The following is a 21,549-nucleotide window of genomic DNA, read 5'->3' on the forward strand; positions in this document are numbered from 1 at the left end:
TAATCTTCAGCATGTTTGGAAGTCCCCTCTGATCACATGTTATAAAATGTGATCATTAATTTGCCATTCTTCCATTAGCAATTCACTAAGAAACAACAAGGCAGTTTCCCTGAATGAATAGTATGGTTTTGGCGCCACCTGGTGGATTTGGTTGTGTATGTCTGGGGGATTTTACTGGCCTTGTAGTCATTCGATCGATTCTCCCATCTCAGGTGTTTTGAAGTAAAATTCAAGTTGAAGAAGAACGTGTGCAGTTTTGGATTTCTTTCCCCTTAAAAAAAACGTGGAGGAGTCCAAACGCACAGAATTTCTTATGCTTCAGCTAGAGCATAGATATATGCCTATTTTACCCATGCTATTTTAGGTTTTTTGTCTAAAAGACCAAATGCCAATCAATGTTAAAAACGGAAAAAAGTTAAGAGGCTTATTTAGTTTTCTTCCTGTTTTTTTCTTCTTCTTCTTATAATTAATCAGCAAAACAGATTTATCAGACCTTAAATGTCTCTGAGCCAGTACTGATTGACTGGCTGAAGTGGCCTCCTTCTATCAACTATCAGAGACAGGGGGCAACAACAGGTATTTTGGGTCCCATGAAAAGATCTCACTTTGGACCCCACCACCCCAGAAAATCCTATGTTCTAATGTTCAAAAGCCCCCCCCCCAACCCCCCCTGCCCTGTTACAGTGCCCCTCTTGGTTTAAAAACCTCTTGAGGTGTGTGTGCTTATGACATACCCAAGTTTGTGTTTGGTTGAGACATTTCCGGGTATGAAAGTCTCGTGTTTCCTGACTAATGAAGGCGAAACGTGCCTCCCTATCCTGGTTACGGTAACGGTGGGTCCTGAAACAGCGTTCTCACACGTCTCGTTCTGTGTCCTGTGTCCTGTGTCCGGTGTCCTGTGTCCTGTGTCCTGTGTCCTGTGTCCTGTGTCCTGCGTCCTGCGTCCTGTGTCCTGCGTCCAGGACATCGGGGAGTGGAACATCAGCCGCCTGAACACGCTGCTGGACATGGTGGAGCAGGAGTGCGGCATCGTGATTGAGGGGGTCAACACCCCGTACCTGTACTTCGGCATGTGGAAGACCACCTTCGCCTGGCACACCGAGGACATGGACCTCTACAGCATCAACTACCTGCACTTCGGCGAGCCCAAGTCCTGGTCAGTCCCTTTCTCCCGCCCGACTGAGACTGAGACTAAGACTGCCGGCATGCCGCGTCTCACGGTCAATTCACCTTTCAGTCTTCGTTTCTGTAGCGTCCGCGCGTTTGCAGACGGGATCTGGTTTCACCAGCGCGTGTGTGCTAGCCTGGCTAAGCTAGCTGGCGTACCGCCTGGTCTGGTTTCACCAGCGCGTGTGTGCTAGCCTGGCTAGGCTAGCTGGTGTACCGTCTGGTCTGGTTTCACCAGCGTGTGTGTGCTAGCCTGGCTAAGCTAGCTGGCGTACCGCCTGGTCTGGTTTCACCAGCGCGTGTGTGCTAGCCTGGCTAAGCTAGCTGGCGTACCGTCTGGTCTGGTTTCACCAGCGCGTGTGTGCTAGCCTGGCTAAGCTAGCTGGTGTACCGTCTGCTCTGGTTTCACCAGCGCGTGTGTGCTAGCCTGGCTAAGCTAGCTGGTGTACCGTCTGGTCTGGTTTCACCAGCACGTGTGTGCTAGCCTGGCTAAGCTAGCTGGTGTACCATCTGGTCTGGTGCACCAAGCTGGTTGCGCTAAGCTGTGATATTTTTCCTGAGGGGATTTTTAGAAAGAAAGAAAGAAACAAAATAATAATAATTTGGGAAAATGATTCACAGGCCCCATTTAAAATGGCTGTCAGGTTGAACTCTGGAAAAATTATGGGATGTAGAAAGGTAAACTCACTAAACACAAATGTATGAGAGGGCAGACATCCACTTTAAAGGCTGCTGGGGTGACTCAGGTCCTGTAGTAGTTGGATCTTGGCTGTCTGATGGGATTCTCTCCCATTTCACCCCCCGCACCTCACCTGTTCTGCCTCACTCCTGATAAGTCACCTGTCCTAACTTAGCCCCACTTACCTCACCTGTATGACCCCTGTACCTGCCTCTTCTAACCCACTGTCTGCGCCTCACCCTCACCATTGGTTTGCATGTGTTTTGCAACGTGGGCATGGGACGAAGGAATGCATTGTGGGAGTTCTGCATAACGTGTACGTTTGGCTGCATTTTTTTTTTTTTTACTACAGTCAGGGTGAAAGACAACGACAGAAACTGTTATAAAATGAGTGAAGTTCTCCTTTAAAAGCCACTGTAATTTAAACATTTGTCTGGGAGCGTTGAGCGTTTGCAAGGTATATATGTGATTACATGTGTTCGCAGGCAGTTGGATGGTGTAGTTTTACGGGTAGCCACTGGAGGGCAGTATGTACACATAAACTGCCGCGGTGATGATAAAACCAGACCAAGCTGTCACGGATCCAACCTTCTTGAGAGATTATAAACGCAATTGCGCTTGATCTGATTGAAGTACTGCGTGCGCGCGTGTGTGTGCATGCGTGCGTATATCAAAAAGAATTGTAGATGTACTTGGAGTCCACTGCTACGCAGTGAGGCATGACGACGGAGATTCCATATTCCAGTCATTATCTCCAGTTCATACGTTTTTCTGCCTCGAACTGAAGGGCTGAATTGGCCAGTTACTGTTAATTTCTCCTATCGCTGATTTTGAGTTTCAACTAACCGTCCATAATCCGTCTGTTTCCTCCTCAGTGCTGCGTAGGAATCAAATGAAATACTTTAACCCATTAGCTGCCCTAAAATTACTGGTGATTACTGAAACCGTGGGAGAAACGTCTATTTTTTTTGACAATATTCAGAGCAAAAAAGTTTGTCATGGTTGTCCATTTTGGTTAGTGACATGTTTCGTTGAAAATTCTAAGGTGATATTTACAATTTGGCAGCATCTTAAAGAGTTAAAGTATTTAAAACACATATCTGACTAGGAGTCTGAGGAACATTACCCATGCTAATTTCCACTGGACGTATCCCTTCGTAAAAAAGTCAGATAAAAAAATAATTTGTTTACGGTAGAATGGGCATGGATGATGTTCACGGTGGCTCGGGAATTGAAGTAACTGCGGTTTTGCTAATCCCTTGTACACTTCTCTGCCATTGCCAAAGTAATAAAGATAAAAAAGCGTTTCTGCGCGAGTACCGCGAATGGCACGAGTAGTACTTCTGCAGTTTACGGTAACGATGGCGACCTTGGTGCGTTCTGACACGGCGCGCGTGGCGGCGCAGCCCCGCTGTTTAAACCCCGCGTGAGGAACGAGCGCGTGCCTCCAAAATTATCGGGATTAAAACCTCCTCACTTCCGCCACTGCCAGGATCGATAGCCGCAAACCTTTTCAGCATTTCCCTGCTACCGATTCTTAATTTACGCTTATTATTGTTGTTGTCTATTGATTAAAGCTCGAGGGGAGGGTTTTTTTTTTTTTTTTTTTTTTTTTTTTTTTTTTTTTTTTTTTTTTTTTGGGAAGCATCTTGGGTGAGTTTCAGCCGTTATATTTTAAAAGTGCGGGTTTAGGTTTACAGGCTTACTCGGTGCGGTCCTACTTTAACGAAGCCTTCCTGCATTTTACTTTCCCGCCGCTCCCCATCGTCATTGGAATGTATAATAACGACCCGTGCAGGTATCATACATGAAAGGGAAACAAGAGCAGGTCAAAACCTAGTATATGGCTGGACCTAACCGGCCGACCAATGGTGTAACTTCATCAGTCACTCACCCAGTCACAGACATGCGCGGTGTAACTTCATCACTCACTCAGTCACGGACATGCGCGTTTACAGGGCTGGCCGGTCAAAAAAAGAGAATAAGAGCTACCAGGTGGCATGCTTGCTGCAGTAGCTCACTGACACCCAGGCCAGGCTGAGCTGGTGACCGGTCTCTCTCTGGGTTGCCTGTTTAGCAGGGTCTTTGGTCCTGAGACTTGTGCATCGTTCTTCGTTCTTGCGTCCAGGCTGCTCTTGTGTTCTGGAGGATTCTGCGCTTAAGTGTAGCCCTGTCGACATCATACCCCGCCGTGTAGATATCTCCTTTTCCCTCCCTCTATCTCTCTCTCTCCCTCCCCCCCCTCTCTCCCTCACTCCTTTCCTCCCTCCCTCCCTCCCTCTCCCTCTCTCAGTTTAATTAAATTCAGTATGCTTTATTGGTGTGAAGTACAAACAGTAAATATTGCTGAAGCATTATGCGAGTTGATTAAATAAAATGGAGGGTAGCACAAGTACCGTAAACATCTTAACTGAGGATTTAGTTTTGTAGTTCGTACTAAATGTGGTTAAACTATTTAAAAGGAAAACGTTAATTTATATTTAAATAAATGTACGAAGATTATTTAAAAAAATAAGATAAAATGATTATGTGAGTATAAGCTATTGTATGATATCTCTGAATGGTGGTTATCCTGTATCGCTGGGTGACCCGGGACTCACTGTCCCTTCTGTGAGTGGGTACCACAGGCTGAAATGTCCTGTGGGGGGCGCTGTTGGTCCTTCTCTTGAAATGATTTTTAGCAGCTTTTCCTCATTTTTCAGGGCAGAAAAGTTGTTCTGAAGTTGAGAAAATTTACTGAAATGTTCTTTTCTTACCTCAGTATATTTCTCTCAGTGTTAGGAGGAATTGCATCTCTGTCTCCACCTCTCCTCTTTTTACAGTGACCACATAAACATTAATCTTTTGGCAACCATGACTTTTTATGTCTGCCTTTCTCTGTTGCTGGAGCAGGGTCACTGAGCCTGTACTTGGACCGAATCTGACTCTGCTTTTATCTGACAGAGAAGGGGAGAACTCTGCCAGTGTGTCCCCTCTGTCTTTAGGGCTCTCTCTCTCCCGCTCTCTCCCTCTCTCATCTTTTCCTCTCCTCTGTCTCCTCTCTCTTCTCTCCCTCTCTTTTTGCCCAGCAGTTGTGTGTGTCTGTGTGTGTGTGCGTTTAAGTGGTGTGTGTGTTTATAAGTGTGTTTAAGTGGTGTGTGTGTGTGTGTATGGGTATAAGTGGTGTGTTTGTGTGTGTATATATGTGTGTTTAAGTGGTGTGTGTATGGGTATAAGTAGTGTGTGCGTCTGTGTGTTCAAGTACTGTATGTGTGTGTGTGTGTATATATGTGTGTTTAAGTGGAGTGTGTGTGTATCTGTTTAAGTGGTGTGTGTGTGTGTGTTTAAGTGTTGTATATGTGTGTTTAAGTGGTGTGTGTGTGTGTGTGTGTGTGTATGTGTTTAAGTGCTGTATATTTGTGTTTAAGTGGTGTGTGTGTGTGTGTGTGTGTGTGTTTAAGTGGTGTGTGTGTGTGTAAGTGCTGTATATGTGTGTTTAAGTGGTGTGTGTGTGTGTGTTTAAGTGGTGTGTGTGTGTATGTTTAAGTGGTGTGTGTGTGTGTTTAAGTGGTATGTGTGTGTGTGTGTTTAAGTGGTGTGTGTGTGTGTGTGTAAGTGCTGTATATGTGTGTTTAAGTGGTGTGTGTGTGTGTGTTTAAGTGGTGTGTGTGTGTGTTTAAGTGGTGTGTGTGTTTAAGTGCTGTATATTTGTGTTTAAGTGGTGTGTGTGTGTGTAAGTGGTGTGTGTGTGTGTGTGTGTGAGTGTGTGTGTGTAAGTGCTGTATATTTGTGTTTAAGTGGTGTGAGAGAGAGAGTGTTGTTCTGCGCTGCTCTCCCATCATCCCTCACTCCGCGGCTGTGTGATCTCATTAGGAGCAGCGGCTCAGTCGGACTCCTTGCTTCTATCAGGCTGGGTGTTTCATTAGGCCGAGCGTTACCCCTCTATTAATCACCCCCAAAATCTCCCGCTGCCCGCCCGGGACGCTGCCACAGCGGGACAGATAAATGATCACCAATTAAAAGCCTGCGTTTGGGTTCCCTTTCCCCCCCTAAACCAAACGGTAAACAGAAATCAATTCTGCCCAAAGGAGATGAATCCCCCCCCCCCCCCCCCTCACTCCCCTTCTCCCTCCCAAACCCTGTCCTTGGCTATTAAGAGCGTGTGTGTGTGTGTGTGTGTGTGTGTGTGTGTGTGTGTGTGTGTGTGTGTGTGTGTGTGTGTGTGTGTGTGTGTGTGTGTGTGCGCGTGTGTGTGTGTGTCTGTGTGTGTGTGTGTGTGTGTGTGTGTGTGTGTGTGTGTGTGTGTGTGTGTGTGTCTGTGTGTGTGTGTGCGTGCGTGCGTGTGTGTGTATGTGTGTGTGTGTGTGTGTGTGTGTGTATGCGCTCATGTCATCAAACTCCAGAATTTTCTCTTTGAAAATATACTCTCATTTGTGCTTCTCAGTTTTTTAGCCACTCTCCAGAGCGCAAAGTTGCGGTTGCTATGGATACCCTTCATGCTGATCAAAAAGGAGCTATTTTTCATTATGAACTTGGAAACCCCCCCGCACGCACGCACACACGCACGCACGCACGCACGCACGCACGCACGCACGCACGCACACTTTATTTATTTGACTCCGACTTGCGTAAGTGATCATTATTTCTTTTAGGCGCTAAGATTTATTAACTTATTTTGAGCCATTTTCAGTTAAGTGCCGGTGATAACCTGAAAGCATGCGTTGTAGATTAAGTTTGTGGCACAATTTGAAAGGCAGTTGAGTCCTGCTGTGTATTTAATATGAATGTATGAACACTCAAATATTTAATGCCATGTAGACCAGGCGTCTGAAACTGCAGTCCTCCAGGCCTGCAGAGGGCAGTGTTTCATTTTTTTGATCAGCAGCCAGTTCAGACCATGGAAACAGTTGTGTGAACTGTTTGTACCATCAGTTTAGCTCGTCAGCGCTGAAATGCACATAAAGCCAGCGGGCTCTACTGTCCTTCAGGACTGGAGTTCCAGATTCCCCGCTGTAGCTAATTCAAGCGACAGCGTTGTGGATAAGCCGGAGAGCCCTGGGGGGTCCGGTATCACAAAACGGGATCGCAGAGTTAGCAGGATAACTGCGCTGAGTAAAACCCGGAACAGCTCTTTCCACTTTCCTCTGTCACTGAAAACCAGAGATTTAAAGGCGTGGCCTCCTCACTCACACCATCTTCCTCTCTTTTTCTGTTTCTTCTCTATTTATTATTATTATTTTTTTAATGGTTAATTTAATTCTCTGTCTTTTCTGGAGATGTTCCATGCATTGGGGGAAAAGCATGACTGGCTAGCCCCCCCCCCCCCCCCCCCATGCATTTGTGTTCTCTTGAAACAGCGATTGCTGGATGTGATGCAAGCAGTGGGGGGCTTCTCCCTCACTCTCTCTCTCTCTCGCTCTCTCTTTTTCTCTCTCTGTCTCGCTCTCTCTCTCTGTCTCTGTCTTTCTTTCTCTCTCTCTCTCCGTTTCCTGCCTGGAATCGTAATTTTTCCTTGTCACTCATTAAAAGCGAATGTACTCACATGGATGCACCCCTCAACTCTGTTTAACGTAAATGTTTTTTTTTTTCTTTTTTGAAGTCCTTTTTGAAATTGAATCATTTTCACTTTTTTTTCCTGGTAATTACAGTATGTTAAACTGTGCGGAATGGCTGTTTCTCTAACCCCCTGTGCAGCCACTGTGAAATTAACTTCATTCCCCTGCAACTCTGCTCCCATCAACGTCATATTCCCCCCCCCCCCGATTCCCCCGGAAGATCTGCTGTCAGATCCTTTAAGATTGCTCTGCCGCTCTGTGGAGTGTGTCTCTTGGTGTAAGTAAGCCTGTGGAGTGTGGAGTGTCTGTAGGGGGATCTAATCCCTGTTTTGCGCTGTGTGAGGGCGGATACTGGATTGGTGAGTGAGCGGGTGTGTGTGTGTGTGAGTCTCCTCAGTGCTTCAGGGTTCGAACCCGAGTCCTACTGAGCTGTGCGTGCGAGCCCACCTCACGGCCTGTCTACAGCCTGGGGTTCCTCCATCGACCCAACACACACGGCTCAGAGTGTGTGAGTGTGTGAGTGCGCAAGTGTGTGAGTGTGCGAGTGTGCGAGTGTACGTGTGTGTGAGTGAGTGTGTGAGAGTGCAAGTGTGAGTGAGTGACTGAGTGTGTGAATGAATGAGTATCTGAGTGAGTGCATGAGTGTGAGTGTGCAAGTGTGAGTGTGTGAGTGTGTTTGTGAATGAGTGTGTGACTGTGAGTAAGTGAGCGCGCGAGTGCGTGTGTGAGTGTGTGTGTGTGTGCGTGCAGTATTCAGCTTTTTCTCAGCCATGCGTGTAAAGGATGAAAGCACGCACACCCTAACGAGGCGGTGTAGGGTGGTGTGCACGCGTGTGCAGCCGTCCTCCCCGGTTTAACGAGGAGCCCTGTAAACGCAGTCTGGGCCTCGCTGCGTCTTCTGCAGCGTCGCAGAGCGAGACGCGTGGAGAGAACGCACGTCCCGGCCAAGCTGCTGCTGGTGGGGGGGGGGTGGGGGGGGGGCGTGTGAGAGACGTCTGGGCTGTCTGGATGCCCCCGAGTAACACGTCCAGCCGAAATGTTTTTAATTAAAACTCCGCCTAATGTCTCCCCCCACCTCCCTGAGCCTCAGAGGGCCACGTCTGACGGGAGCCTAATTCATTTTTACATTGACTTTCCGCCCCCCCCAGCCCCCCCCCGCCCCCCCAGTGCACTGGAGTGCGTGTGTGTGCAGCCAGTCAGGTCAGTGCAGGACCTCAGTCTGTTGATGCTTTTTTGGATTCGTCCCAGAATGCACTGCTTTCGTACCCAGGGCGAGCCTTGTTTTCGGTGCTTGGCCGCTCGCTGTGCAGGTTTACCTGGAGGCGAGGCAGGTGTCGAGAGCAGCGGCTTTCTGATGCCAGCGCACCTGTGATATTTATGAGTCTCTTTACATTTTAAATATTTTTTATAGTCGTCATCTTTTGTGTGGCTTCCCTGCTGTCCTGAAGGAGAACTGTGAGTCGTGTGTGTGTGTGCGTGCGTGTGTGTGTCGTGTGCGTGCGTCTCGAAAGGACGCCTTGCCTTTGCATGGGACCCACTGATTGGATGTATTTTTTATTGCCTCGATTGGCCATCCACTTTATTATGATCAGAATGACTTGCCAAAAAATAAATAAATAAATAAATAAAAAAACGGAAAGAGGTCCCGGTCAGGAGGACGGTGACTCACGGCCCGGCTCGCGCTGACGCCCCCCCCGATGGGAGGAGCCAGAGAGCTCTTACCCGCCCAGGGAGGGGAAGAGACATCCGATTACTATTGATCTGCGGTGGCACCTCACGCACAAAATCACATTTCCTGCTGCTTGTGTCCTTCTAGCTGTGAGCGGGGCGGGGCTGGGCTGGGTTGGGCGCTCACTCCCCCCCCCATCCCCCCCCCCAGAGTGACCTCCTGCTGCGTGTCAGCCCGGTACTGCTAACGCCCAGCTGCATGTCGGTCATGTCCCCGCTGCGTGGGGTTTGTAGTGTGGGCTTCACTCTTTACCTCATAGGCTCTTATACCTCAGGCTGCTGTGACTTCACCAGCGTGGAAACGGTGTAGTGCACTTCAGCATAACGGCATGAACTTCTGATTATACTTAGTGTTCTTAAGTGCACTGTAGTGTACTTCAAACGTGACGTCCGGCACTGTTCACACTCTCACAAACACACGCTCAGACACTCACACTCTCTCACACACACACACACACACACACACACACACTCACACTCTCTCTCTCACACACACACACACACACACACACACTCACACTCTCAGACACTCACACTCTCTCACACACACACACACACACACACGCACGCACTCAATCTCATAAAAAAGACACACTTGCACACACACACACACACACACACACACACGTGTATCTCCTGTCATACTAAGCAGCTCCTCTTTGCCCTCTGTATGCTGTGTGCTTGGAGAGCCAGAGGCCTCAGTGGAAAGCCCAACCGGTGTGCCGCGGCAGTCTGGTGTGCCGCGGCAGTCTGGTGTGCCATCAGGCGAGGTCAGGTGTGCCGTGTGAAAAACCATTAAAAAATTTTTTTTATGTTCAGATGAATGTAAAAAAACTTAAATGATCAAATCCCATTCACAAGAGCCGAAATAAATGTAATTAAAATGGACATCGCTTCATTAAAACCCCAAAAGAACATTTAGGCCTACTGTTGGCACGTCACGCCAACGTCAGTACGTCGCTCGCGCTTCTTTTCTGTTGACGGTGGTGTGCCCTGAGATTCTGTAAATTTGGAAAGTGTGCCGCGGGAGGGAAAAGGCTGGGAAACGCTGGGCTGGGCCACAGTGATGCAGTCCCAGCCTGTGCCAGGCACGCTCCAGGAGGGCTGGCTGGCATTTTGCCTGGCGCGTTGTTACCACTCCTGTGCCCGCTGCACCTGTAGGGAAGAGCTCCTGTCCGTGCCCGCTCCCCCCCCCCCCCCCCCACGGTGGCTCAACGGCATTCAGGCGGAAGTGGTGCAGTCACGGCTGTAATTCGCCGGGTCTGTGGGAGTATCGCTGGGCTTTTAGTTTTGTTGTATCATCCTAATTAGGCCTGCTTCTCTTTTTAAAAAAAATCCTTTCTCTTTCAGTTCCTAGAATTCAGGCGTGTACCTACTATAAATGTGCCCTTTTTAATGAAACCCAAAGAGATATGATTAGTTTTATTCTGAGAATGATTAATTTTTCTTTTTGTGCCGTTTCTGACCCATTTTCATTTCCGTGCTCTTTTTCCACTCATCGTGTGTGCGGCTGCTCTCTCCAGAACGTCTCTCCTGCAGTGCACTGAGCAGAGAGCCTGCGCCTCGTTAAAAATAGATGATTACTGCGCTGCTCCTGTCATCCTGTGAGCTGGGGAGGTGCTGGATATCAGAGCAGGAGCATAGCCCAGCCTGCGCCTCCTGCTTCTCCTGCTGCTCCTGCATTACTGCAGACGGGAGTACTGCGCCTCCTCCTGCGTTACTGCAGACGGGAGTACTGTGCCTCCTCCTGCTCCTGCATTACTGCAGACGGGAGTACTGCACCTCCTCCTGCTCCTGCATTACTGCAGACAGGAGTACTGCACCTCCTCCTGCTCCTGTGTTACTGCAGACGGGAGTACTGCACCTCCTCCTGCTCCTGCATTACTGCAGACAGGAGTACTGCACCTCCTCCTGCTCCTGTGTTACTGCAGATGGGAGTACTGCACCTCCTCCTGCTCCTGTGTTACTGCAGACGGGTGTACTGTGCCTCCTCCTGCATTACTGCAGACGGGAGTACTGCACCTCCTCCTGCTCCTGTGTTACTGCAGACGGGTGTACTGCACCTCCTCCTGCTCCTGTGTTACTGCAGACGGGTGTACTGCGCCTCCTCCTGCATTACTGCAGACGGGAGTACTGCACCTCCTCCTGCTCCTGTGTTACTGCAGACGGGTGTACTGCACCTCCTCCTGCTCCTGTGTTACTGCAGACGGGTGTACTGCACCTCCTCCTGCTCCTGTGTTACTGCAGACGGGAGTACTGCGCCTCCTGCATTACTGCAGACGGGTGTACTGCACCTCCTCCTGCTCCTGTGTTACTGCAGACGGGAGTACTGCGCCTCCTGCATTACTGCAGACGGGTGTACTACGCCTCCTCCTGCATTACTGCAGACGGGAGTACTGCGCCTCCTCCTGCTCCTGCATTACTGCAGACGGGACTTCTGCTCCTCCTCCTGCTCCTGCATTACTGCAGACGGGAGTACTGCGCCTCCTCCTGCTCCTGCATTACTACAGACGGGAGTACTGCGCCTCCTCCTGCATTACTGCAGACGGGTGTACTGCGCCTCCTGCTGCTCTTGCGATACTGCAGACGGGAGTACTGCACCTCCTCCTGCTCCTGCATTACTGCAGACGGGAGTACTGTGCCTCCTCCTGCTCCTGCATTACTGCAGACAGGAGTACTGCGCCTTCTCCTGCATTACTGCAGACAGGAGTACTGCGCCTCCTGCATTACTGCAGACAGGAGTACTGCGCCTCCTGCATTACTGCAGACAGGAGTACTGCGCCTCCTGCATTACTGCAGACAGGAGTACTGCGCCTCCTCCTGCTCCTGCGTTACTGCAGACGGGACTTCTGCTCCTGTTCATTATTATCCCTGAGCGCTGTTCTGCAAACACAGCCATTCTGAATACAACATGGGAACTGTGTGAGGGAGATGGCTGGATATGTAAGCCTTCATCCAAGGGACCTCTCTCTCGCTCTCTCTTTTTCTCTCTCTCCCTCGCTCACACTCTCTCACTCTCTCTTTAAAAAAAATAAAAAAAACGGAAAAAAGTAATATTGCCATAGCGATGCTGTACAGCTGGAAGGTCTGTAAGCTCTGGAGCGTCAGGAAGCTTGGGTGCGTCAGGAAGCTCTGGAGCGTCAGGAAGCTCTGGAGCGTCAGGAAGCTCGGGTGCGTCAGGAAGCTCGGGTGCGTCAGGAAGCTCGGGTGCGTCAGGAAGCTCGGGTGCGTCAGGAAGCTCGGGAGCGTCAGGAAGCTCGGGTGCGTCTCCGTTCTTCGTTTGTTTATCATGCGGCCGTCCCCGAGGCTTCGGACGCGGTGCTGCCATGGAAACGCAGCGATGCCAGCGGCGAGGGGGAGGGCTCTAACGGAGGGAGGACGCGCTGATTGTGTAATTATAACTGCGGAGCTTGGCCTCCGTTGGCCTGCGTACCATGTGACATCGCGGCCTCTGCAGTGGCGAACCCTCAGCGGCGGCCCGCGGAATAACTGCCGTTAGAGCTCCCGCCATCTGTCTCTGAGACCGCCAAGCCCGCCGCGCTCAGCTGTACAGCCCCCCCCACCCACCCCCCCAATCCATCTCTGTCCAGGACCCAACCCCCCCACCCCCCCAATCCGACTCTGTCCAGGACCTAACCCCCCCCCGCCCCCCCAATCCGTCTCTGTACAGGCCCCAAACCCCCCCCCCCCCCAATCCGTCTCTGTACAGGCCCCAAACCCCCCCCCCCAATCTGTCTCTGCACAGCCACCCACCCCCCCAAGCCGTCTCTGCACAGCCTCTCTACCCAGCACCTTTCTCATTTGCGGTGACCCTGTCGAGCTTTGGGGGGGTGAGGGGGTTCAGCAACAGGTATGTGTCGAACAGGTGACGGGGGGGGGGGGGGGGGGGATGTGTTGCTTGGAGACGTGTTGATTGTTAGAGCCAGATGCTCTGTGCTCATTAAGCAAACAAGTTTTTGACAGCTGCAAAAAATAAAGTTCTGGCAAGAATCCGACATTAATTGCAAAAACATTCTCTTCTGGCACAAATCTCTCCTCGTTAGATTATTTAGCATTTTGCAGTGTTTTTTTTGGTCATTTTATTTATTTATTTATTTATTTATTTTTTTAGAAGTGGTCAGCCATATTTCTCTGTGTATGTTCCCCCTCATAAACCGAAGATTTTGAGCCACATTCATTACGAGCATATTTAAATTGGACAGAAACTAAATTGGACACTGCAAGGTAGCACCTTGTTTGTACATATCGTCCTGTGATGAACGCTTGGTCATTTTGGGTGAATCTCCTGCCATGTATGTTGTGTGGATTAGACTCTGATCTGTCGGGGAAATTTCTCCATGTTGATGAAACGCGGACTCTTTGGCATGCACTGCCCGCAGTGGCCAGCAGGTGGCAGCGTAAGACAGCCAGAGCGTGCCCCAGGCCTGGCGTTCTGCTTCTTATTCAGAGTGTGTAAAATGGCTTTTGCTGGAGGGAGGGTGAAATGCAGGGTTTGCATTTGCATCGGGGGGTCTTGGGGGGGTTAAGCTTCCTCTGAACTGGGGGAAATAATTGTGCTAATAATGATGACGGCAGTAACAAGCAGAATCTAATCCCCGGCTTTCCAGGGGATAGAACAGATTTGCTCACTTATTTAATCATTTCATTCAGATTTCGTGGAAACTTGGTGGAGTATCACTGAAGGCTTCTGGGGTCATTGCAGAAACACACACACACACAAGTGCACACGTACGCACACGCGCACACAAGTACACACGCGCGCACACACACCCAAACACGTGTACAGACGCACATGCGTACACACACACACGTGCACACACACACGGAAGCACACATGCATGCACACGCACATGCAAATACCCAAACACGTGTACAGACGCACATGCGTACACACACGCACACGCACACGCACACACACACACACACACACACACACACACGGATGTGTGCACACACACACACACACACACGCACGCGCGCCAAACCCAAAAGGGATACGGCGTTGAAGTGATTCATCTCCTCCCCGTATCTGAGAGAATAACTGAGCAGGGTTGTAACGCAGATTCTCCTTCAGATCTGCCACAGATATTTTTACATCTCCTCTCTCTCTTCTGCCTCCTCCGTCTTTTGCTCTATCTGTCTTCGCCTCTTCTGACAGGCTTCACCTCTTTCTTCCGTTCCTCATTCCTCCTCCTCCTCCTCCTCCACCTCCCCTTGCCATGTGCTGATTCCCGCCTCAGAACGCGCTCGAGTCTTGATGCTAAATCACGTGTCGGTGTCGATGCAAGCCTGGGTAGTGACTCGAGAGTTTTCGGAGCGAGTCTTGGCAGCGACTCTGAGAACAGATTGTGAGCGTCAGCGCTGACTGGTGCCTGCTGGAGGCTCAACTCTTACTTAAGTCTTACTGTCTGCTCACATCTCAGCACTGACTGGAGTTTTTCTGTCCTTGCTCACGTGTCGTCGCTGACTTGAATCTAGATTTCTGCTCAAGTCTTAGTGCCTGCCTTGTACGTATTGGTACCTCCTGAAGTCTCAGTACTGACTTAAGGCTGGTGCTAACTGAAGGTTCAGTACTGATTTATGTCTGGTACTAACTAAAGGGTCAGTACTGATTTAAGTCTGGTACTAACTAAAGGGTCAGTACTGATTTAAGTCTGATGCTAACAAAAGGGTCAGTACTGATTTAAGTCTGGTACTAACTAAAGGGTCAGTACTGATTTAAGTCTGATGCTAACAAAAGGGTCAGTACTGATTTAAGTCTGGTACTAACTAAAGGGTCAGTACTGATTTATGTCTGGTACTAACTAAAGGGTCAGTACTAATTTAAGTCTGGTACTAACTAAAGGGTCAGTACTGATTTAAGTCTGGTACTAACTAAAGGGTCAGTACTGATTTAAGTCTGGTACTAACTAAAGGGTCAGTGAATTAGGTGTGGTACTATGTAAAGGCTGAGTACTAGTTTTAAGTCTCTCTCTCTCTCTCTCTCTCTCTCTCTCTGCAGGTATGCCATTCCCCCGGAGCACGGGAAGAGGTTGGAGAGGCTGGCCCAGGGTAAGAGCTCGCCCCTCCTCTGTTCTCCAGGTTCTTTCACGTCTCTCCTTGTAATCGCTGTTATTGCCCCCCCCGTCTGTGCAGGCTCCCCCCCCACAGTGTGTAAGGCCCTGCGCTGGTTTATTATCGGTTTGTGGTTCAGGAGGCCGAGTGCAGTGGCTAACTCCTCCAGAGGATGCTTCCCTCCCTCTCTCTCTCTCTGTCTCCTTCTCTCACTCTTTCTCTCTCTCTCATTCTCTTTCTCTCTCACCCTCCCCCTGCCCCCTCCCCTCTCCCCTCTCCCAGCAGCTATGGGGCCCAGTCTGAGGGCAGTTATCGCCAATGATGGGTGTGGGCTAGCCATAACACACACACGCACGCACACACACTCTCACACACACACACACACACTCACACACTCTCTCACACACACACACACACACACAGTTTGGGAGGCAGCTGGGGAGCGTGGTGGATAAGTAACTGAATAACCGCTCTGTTTGTGGGGCTCTACAGTAAAGCTTTTCTCTGCTGCTTTAATGAACGCCTGTTTCCAGGCCCATCGATATCTCCATCGATTGGTGTGAAAACATCCCTCGCAGAGAAGAAAGAAAAGTGCTTACAAAGCCCGTTAAAGCGGAGTGGACTGCGGCCGCGTGAAGGCTCTCTCCTTCTCTCTTTCTCTCTCTCCTTCTCTTTTTCTCTCTCTCCTTCTCTTTTTCTCTCTCTCATCTCTCCCTGTCTGTCTCTTGTTCACACTCTCTTTCTGACTGTCCCCCTCGCCATCTCTCTCTCCCTCTACCCCTGCGCTGTCTTTTATGCTCCCTCTCTGTGCCTCTCTCTCTTTATGTTCCTCTCTCTCTATCTTTCTCCCCCTCTCTCTCTCTCTCTCTCCCCGTCTTGCTTCTCTGATCAGTAGAGATTAACTCGTGATGCTGAAATTGACAAACCGGAGTGAAGGGAAGAGGGGAGAACAGCCGCAAATGGAAAACAAAACGGGCGGGAAAAAAAACAAAAAAACAAAATTACCTTTGAGAACGGGGGGGGGGGGGGGGAACAAAAGCTTCTCCTCCACGTTTGTGCTGCTATGATATTGATAAATGTTTAAGATGAAAGTCAGTGCTGGCACCGTAAGTATGCCAGGGACCCGGCACTGCAAAGCATCTGCTCTGAACACCGTTACCCACAATTCCTCTCTTCCGCTCCTGACACGCACTCACAGCCTAATGGAGCTCTTGTAGCCGAGTCCGTCTCCTCTGTTAAAGCATCTCGTTTTGGTGACGGTGTGATGTCATTCTTGGCCTTGTCCTGTCACGGCTGGCTTTGTTCTTTCACCTCCGTCACCTCATTGTGGTTACGGCTTAAAATTTTCGTTCGTTCGTTCGTTCGTTCGTTCGTTCGTTCGTTCGTTCGTTCGTTCGTTCGTTCGTTCGTTCGTTCGTTCGTTCGTTCGTTCGTTCGTTCGTTCGTTCGTTCGTTCGTTCGTTCGTTCGTTCGTTCGTTCGTTCGTTCGTTCGTTCGTTCGTTCGTTCGTTCGTTCGTTCGTTCAGTCATTCATTTTTTATTTTTTGAGAAACTTTTTCAAAAAATTTTAAAACAAAATGCAAAAAATTGAGCTGTGAAGCAAACGTTTCATGGTTCCTGTGTTGCTTTAAAAAAAAAAAAAAAAATGAATTAATAACCTAGCCCCATTTCACCAGAGAGAGAGAGGGAGGGAGAGAGAGAGAGAGAGAGAGAGAGACAGTCAGAGAGAGAGGCAGAGAGAGAGAGAGAGAGAGGGACAGGGAGGCAGAGAGAGGCAGAGAGAGGGAGAGAGAGAGAGAGAGAGAGAGAGAGAGGCAGAGAGAGAGAGATGCTGCTTAGCACATTTTTCTCCTTCATCAGCACCGTACCAGCGTTGCGGAGCGAAGTCTTTTAGGCGAACAGCCCCGTAGCGCTGGAATAAGAAGGAACGGTAGAATAATCTGCATCATTTCCGCGGCGTAGTTTAGGGTCGACGAGGGCGAGCCGCTGTCCCCGGGGGCTCGCGGCTGATTGGTTTGGGAGAAGGGCGGAGCTGTGAGCTCGCGTTCCGATTGGGCGAGAACCTTGACAACCGTTGACAAAAAAAAACATGGAGACGGGAGAAGCTTTCTTTCTTTTCCTCGAGCGGAGTCGGATGTTTAAAAAAGAAAGAGGGAAGGTGAAGAGAGAGAGAGAGAGAGAGTAAAGTATAGTTTGAGCGGGCTGCTGGGACGGAAGTGGCTTTGTGAATGGCGGCCGTTTATCCCAGCGGTCTGCTTCCCTTCGCCGGCTCCTGGCTTGACGTGTTCTTTTGTGCGAAGCCTGTGATTCATACATTTCGTTCTTAAGTGCTGATTTGAGTGGGCTTCCTCACTGTGGTAATTATATGAAATCTTGGCCGATTTGCGCCGTAATCCCCGTCGTTTTATAAAACGCCGTTGAAAGCCCGTTAACGAATCACCTGTAGGCCCAACCGCTCCCTCAAGGCCTCGTCATATTCAAACTTGAAACTTTATTTAAAACGCCAGTGCTAACGGTGTGCTAGCACCTCATCGTGGTGGACCTGTCTCTTTGTGGATGGAATTTAATTTCGCACTAATCTGATATGACTCTGATGTTATTCCTGTGTGTTCTTATGTAATAAATTCTATATGTTCCGTGTGTTCTTATATAATCTAGGGGTGGTGGGGTTGGAGGATACCCAACCAGGGCCTGAGCATTTGTGGGTTCTGCTGCTGATGCCCTGGTGGGTTAGGTTCTAGGTTCTCTCGCTGACACCCTGGTGGGTAGGGTTCTATGTTCTCTTGCTGATGCCCTGGCAGGTTAGGTTCTAGGTTCTCTCGCTGATGCCCTGTTGGGTTGGGTTCTAGGTTCTCTTGCTGATGGCCTGGTGGGTTGGGTTCTAGGTTCTAGGTTCTCTCACTGACGCCCTGTTGGGTTAGGTTCTAGGTTCTAGGTTCTCTCGCTGACGCCCTGGCGGGTTAGGTTCTATGTTCTCTCACTGACGCCCTGTTGGGTTAGGTTCTATGTTCTCTCACTGACGCCCTGTCGGGTTAGGTTCTAGGTTCTCTTGCTGGCGCCCTGTTGGGTTGGGTTCTAGGTTCTAGGTTCTCTCGCTGACGCCCTGGCGGGTTCTCTCTCATTCGCAGGGTTCTTCCCGGGCAGCTCCCAGGGCTGTGACGCTTTCCTCAGACACAAGATGACCCTGATCTCGCCCTCCATACTGAAGAAGTACAGCATCCCCTTCGACAGGGTACGTACACTCCCACTGCACCTCCCTCTGCACCTCCCCCTGTACCGCCCGCTGTACCTCCCACTGTACCTCCCTCTGCACCTCCCTCTGCTCCTCCCCACTGCACCTCCCACAGCACCTCCCCTGCACCTCCCACTGAACCACCCACTGCACCTCCCAACTGCACATCCCTCTGCACCTCCCAACTGCACCTCCTAACTGCACCTACATCCAGCCGTTCAGCTGGAGCTCTTATTCACAGGTGTGTTTATGCTTGTGCATGTGTGTGTGTGTGTGTGCATGTGTGTGTGTGTGTGCATGTGTGTGTGTGTGTGTGTGTGTGTGTGTGTGTTTGGCGGGATTGGGTGGAGCCAACGTGCACAAGCAGGAATCGGTATGTAGATGAAGATGAGGAAGAGGAGGCAAATTCAGACCTGACGCGCATTGCTGCGTCTGAACCGCGGATGAAGCGATCTCTGAGTTTAACTCCCGTGTCATTTATCTCTGACTGAGACGTCCGCCCCAGCGCTTCATCACGTTTGTTGTGAACGGTTGTGAAGGTCACTTATCTCGTTATTAACGAGCCCCTCTGCTGCCGTCGCCCTGAAGGCAGTCAATGGCGGACTTGGGTTTATTTTTTTTTTGTTCCACAATCTCGCTCTCATCTGCTAATTAGAGAGTATTTGTAAATGCCGTGGATGTTAGCGGCGGCGGCGGCGGCGGCGGGCTCCGTGTTGAGCCGGCTTACGATTGGCTTTGAGGAGCCGGGCGCGAGAGCGTCTCCCCTCAGGTGACCCCGCCTCGGGTCCGAGCCTCTCTGGCCCCGCCCACTCGGCTCCTCCGTTCGCTAAAGGGCGCGGTCGGCAGGTGTGAGGGCGCGGCTCCTTTGTGAACGCCCGAAACGCCGCGTCTGCATCGTCCGCGTCGCGGACGGCGACCGAGGGGCAGCGCGTGCGGCCCGTGAGGGGGCGTCCGTTTCAAACTGCCCGCTGAAAGTTTCTGTTAAAAACCTGACCGTGAGCCGTTCATGTTATTTAAAAAATGTATTAAAAAAAATTTTTTTTGCTTGGAGGTTTTCACATTTCAAAATGTACAATTCTGGACATTGACTGGAGCGGGTCTTTAATTGGGAGATGGTCCTGTGAAAGAAAGTGGGGGGCGAGGGGGGAGGGGTTGGGGCGGTGTGTCCGTTTGTCGACCACGGTGAAGCTAACCGTTTGGAAAGGGCCAGGGATCTGGTTAGGAGCAGAATTCCGAAATGCGTTTGGGAGGGTGAGCGAGCACACATGCATGCACACACACACACACACACACACACACGCACGCACATACCCACACACACACACACACGCACGCACATACCCACACACACACACACACACACGTACCCACGCACCCGTACACACACCCACACACGCACATACACACACACCCGCACTCAAACGTGTTGAGTTGCGGAGGTGAGTTTCCCTCAGTAAACTGCGGTGTTAGTTGTGATTTACAGCTCTAGTGATGTGCGGGGCGCTGGCCGGCCTCCGCCCTGTTTGGCCTCCTGCAGTCCGTGTTTAAGACCGAGTCAAGAGGACTCTGTGGGTCGTGTTTCATTTCCGTTTCCACTCCGAATGAATCTTCCGAGCTTTCCTTTTCCCTTTCTTCCCGCGGCTAATTCTAATTTGTGCGAATTGAACCCCCTTCAGCACTCAGTACTAAAGAATGCAGGATTACAGGAAATAAACATCGGTCTAAGCAGGACAAAGAAAGCTGCTCATTGGCTGGCACAATGTTTTGGCAGCCCTGGCTTTTTTTTTTCTTTCTCTTTCTTTCCTCCCTCCTTCCCTCCCTCCCTCCCTCTTCGTCCTCACATTTATGGCAAGGGTTCCTCAGGACACCCATACGGAATGAAACGGGTTCGAGAATTGTGGTGAACTTTTTTTTTTTCCCCCAGAGTCATGGTCTTCGCTTCTCTTGACTTTGTTAAAAGTCGGCTGTTCTGCTTCTTCCGCTTTGTCAAACTCATGAGCGTGCTCTCAGAGCGGGAGGGGGGAGGGGCTTCCGACTGTGAAGGACAGGAAGTCAGACGCAGGAAGTTAAAAGGAAGTTTTCTGCTGGGAGCAGAAAAAGGTTCACAGGTTTAATTCCCGGGTGGGACACTGAGCCCAAAGGTCCCAGGTTCGATTCCCGGGTAGGACACTGAACCCAAAGGTCCCAGGTTCGATTCCCGGGTGGGACACTGCCGTTGTACCCTTGAGCAAGCTACTTAACCTGCATTGCTTCAGAATATATAGGGCTTTTATAGAGGCCTTTACTGAGACATTATTTAAACTCGGGATGCTTACGGTGGCCAGTTGAGAGATTCAGGGTTTGAATTTTGCAGGACACTGGGGAACACCCCCCCCCCCCCCCCCCCCCCCCCACCTCCTATTCTTCTTTAACGATCAGAGAGTTAGGAACTCAGTTTAATGTCTCATCTCAAAAAAACACCATCTGATTCAGCGGTGTATTTGGAGGGCTTTTTAAAATATATAAATGTATTTATTTTTTTGATTCTGTCCGGAGGGAGGGCTCTGTCCCCTCCTGGGCCAACACAGCGCACTTCCAGCAGCACGTAGGCCGGCTCCCCGGGGGGGGGGGGGGGGTCTCCTGCCCAAAACGCTACGCAAGCCCCCAGCTGCTCAGCCTCAGCTGCTGGGGAGGAGTGGGAGAGCGTCGGTCCAAGGTCACCGCTGGCACGCGCACAAACACGCCGGCGACCTTTAAATCAGGACACGCACACACACACACGCACACACACATACGCACACACACACACACACACACACACGCACACACGCACGCACACACACACACACACACACTCGTTACCCCCGTTAAAGGAGCTTTAATTTCTGGAACTTTCCGCTGCTTTAGACTGTGCTTCCTGAATCACAGGCCAGCTTCAGGCTGGTAACTTGCGGAGGTTGCCAGTGCGATTCCCAGGTGGGGGCACTGCTGTTGTACCCTTGAGCTTACACCTGAACTGTTTGAGTTAAATACGCAGCCGTATGAATGTAGTGTGTGTAAAGGATATAAGCTGTATGTGTGGGTTTTCCTCTGGACTTGAGTTTCTGCTAAATAGCCTAGCGTACATGCAGGTAGCTTTGAATATGACCTGAGAATGAAGGTCGTCCTTTTGGCTC

At 50.2% G+C, this 21,549-nt stretch overlaps 1 protein-coding gene across 2 annotated transcripts in view; it reads left to right on the top strand.

Moving 5' to 3' along the window:
* The window catches only part of kdm4b (lysine (K)-specific demethylase 4B), a 77,336-nt gene that overhangs the window by 19,209 nt on the left and 36,578 nt on the right, over window positions 1-21,549 (top strand). For both annotated transcript variants that reach the window (XM_035415558.1, XM_035415559.1), the window contains exons 5-7: window positions 963-1,156; window positions 15,110-15,159; window positions 18,291-18,394. In XM_035415558.1, coding sequence (XP_035271449.1) covers window positions 963-1,156; window positions 15,110-15,159; window positions 18,291-18,394 — 348 coding nt within the window. The remainder of the gene's footprint in view (window positions 1-962; window positions 1,157-15,109; window positions 15,160-18,290; window positions 18,395-21,549) is intronic.

This window comes from Anguilla anguilla, chromosome 4 (genome assembly GCF_013347855.1).
Source record: "Anguilla anguilla isolate fAngAng1 chromosome 4, fAngAng1.pri, whole genome shotgun sequence".
Taxonomy (NCBI): domain Eukaryota; kingdom Metazoa; phylum Chordata; class Actinopteri; order Anguilliformes; family Anguillidae; genus Anguilla; species Anguilla anguilla.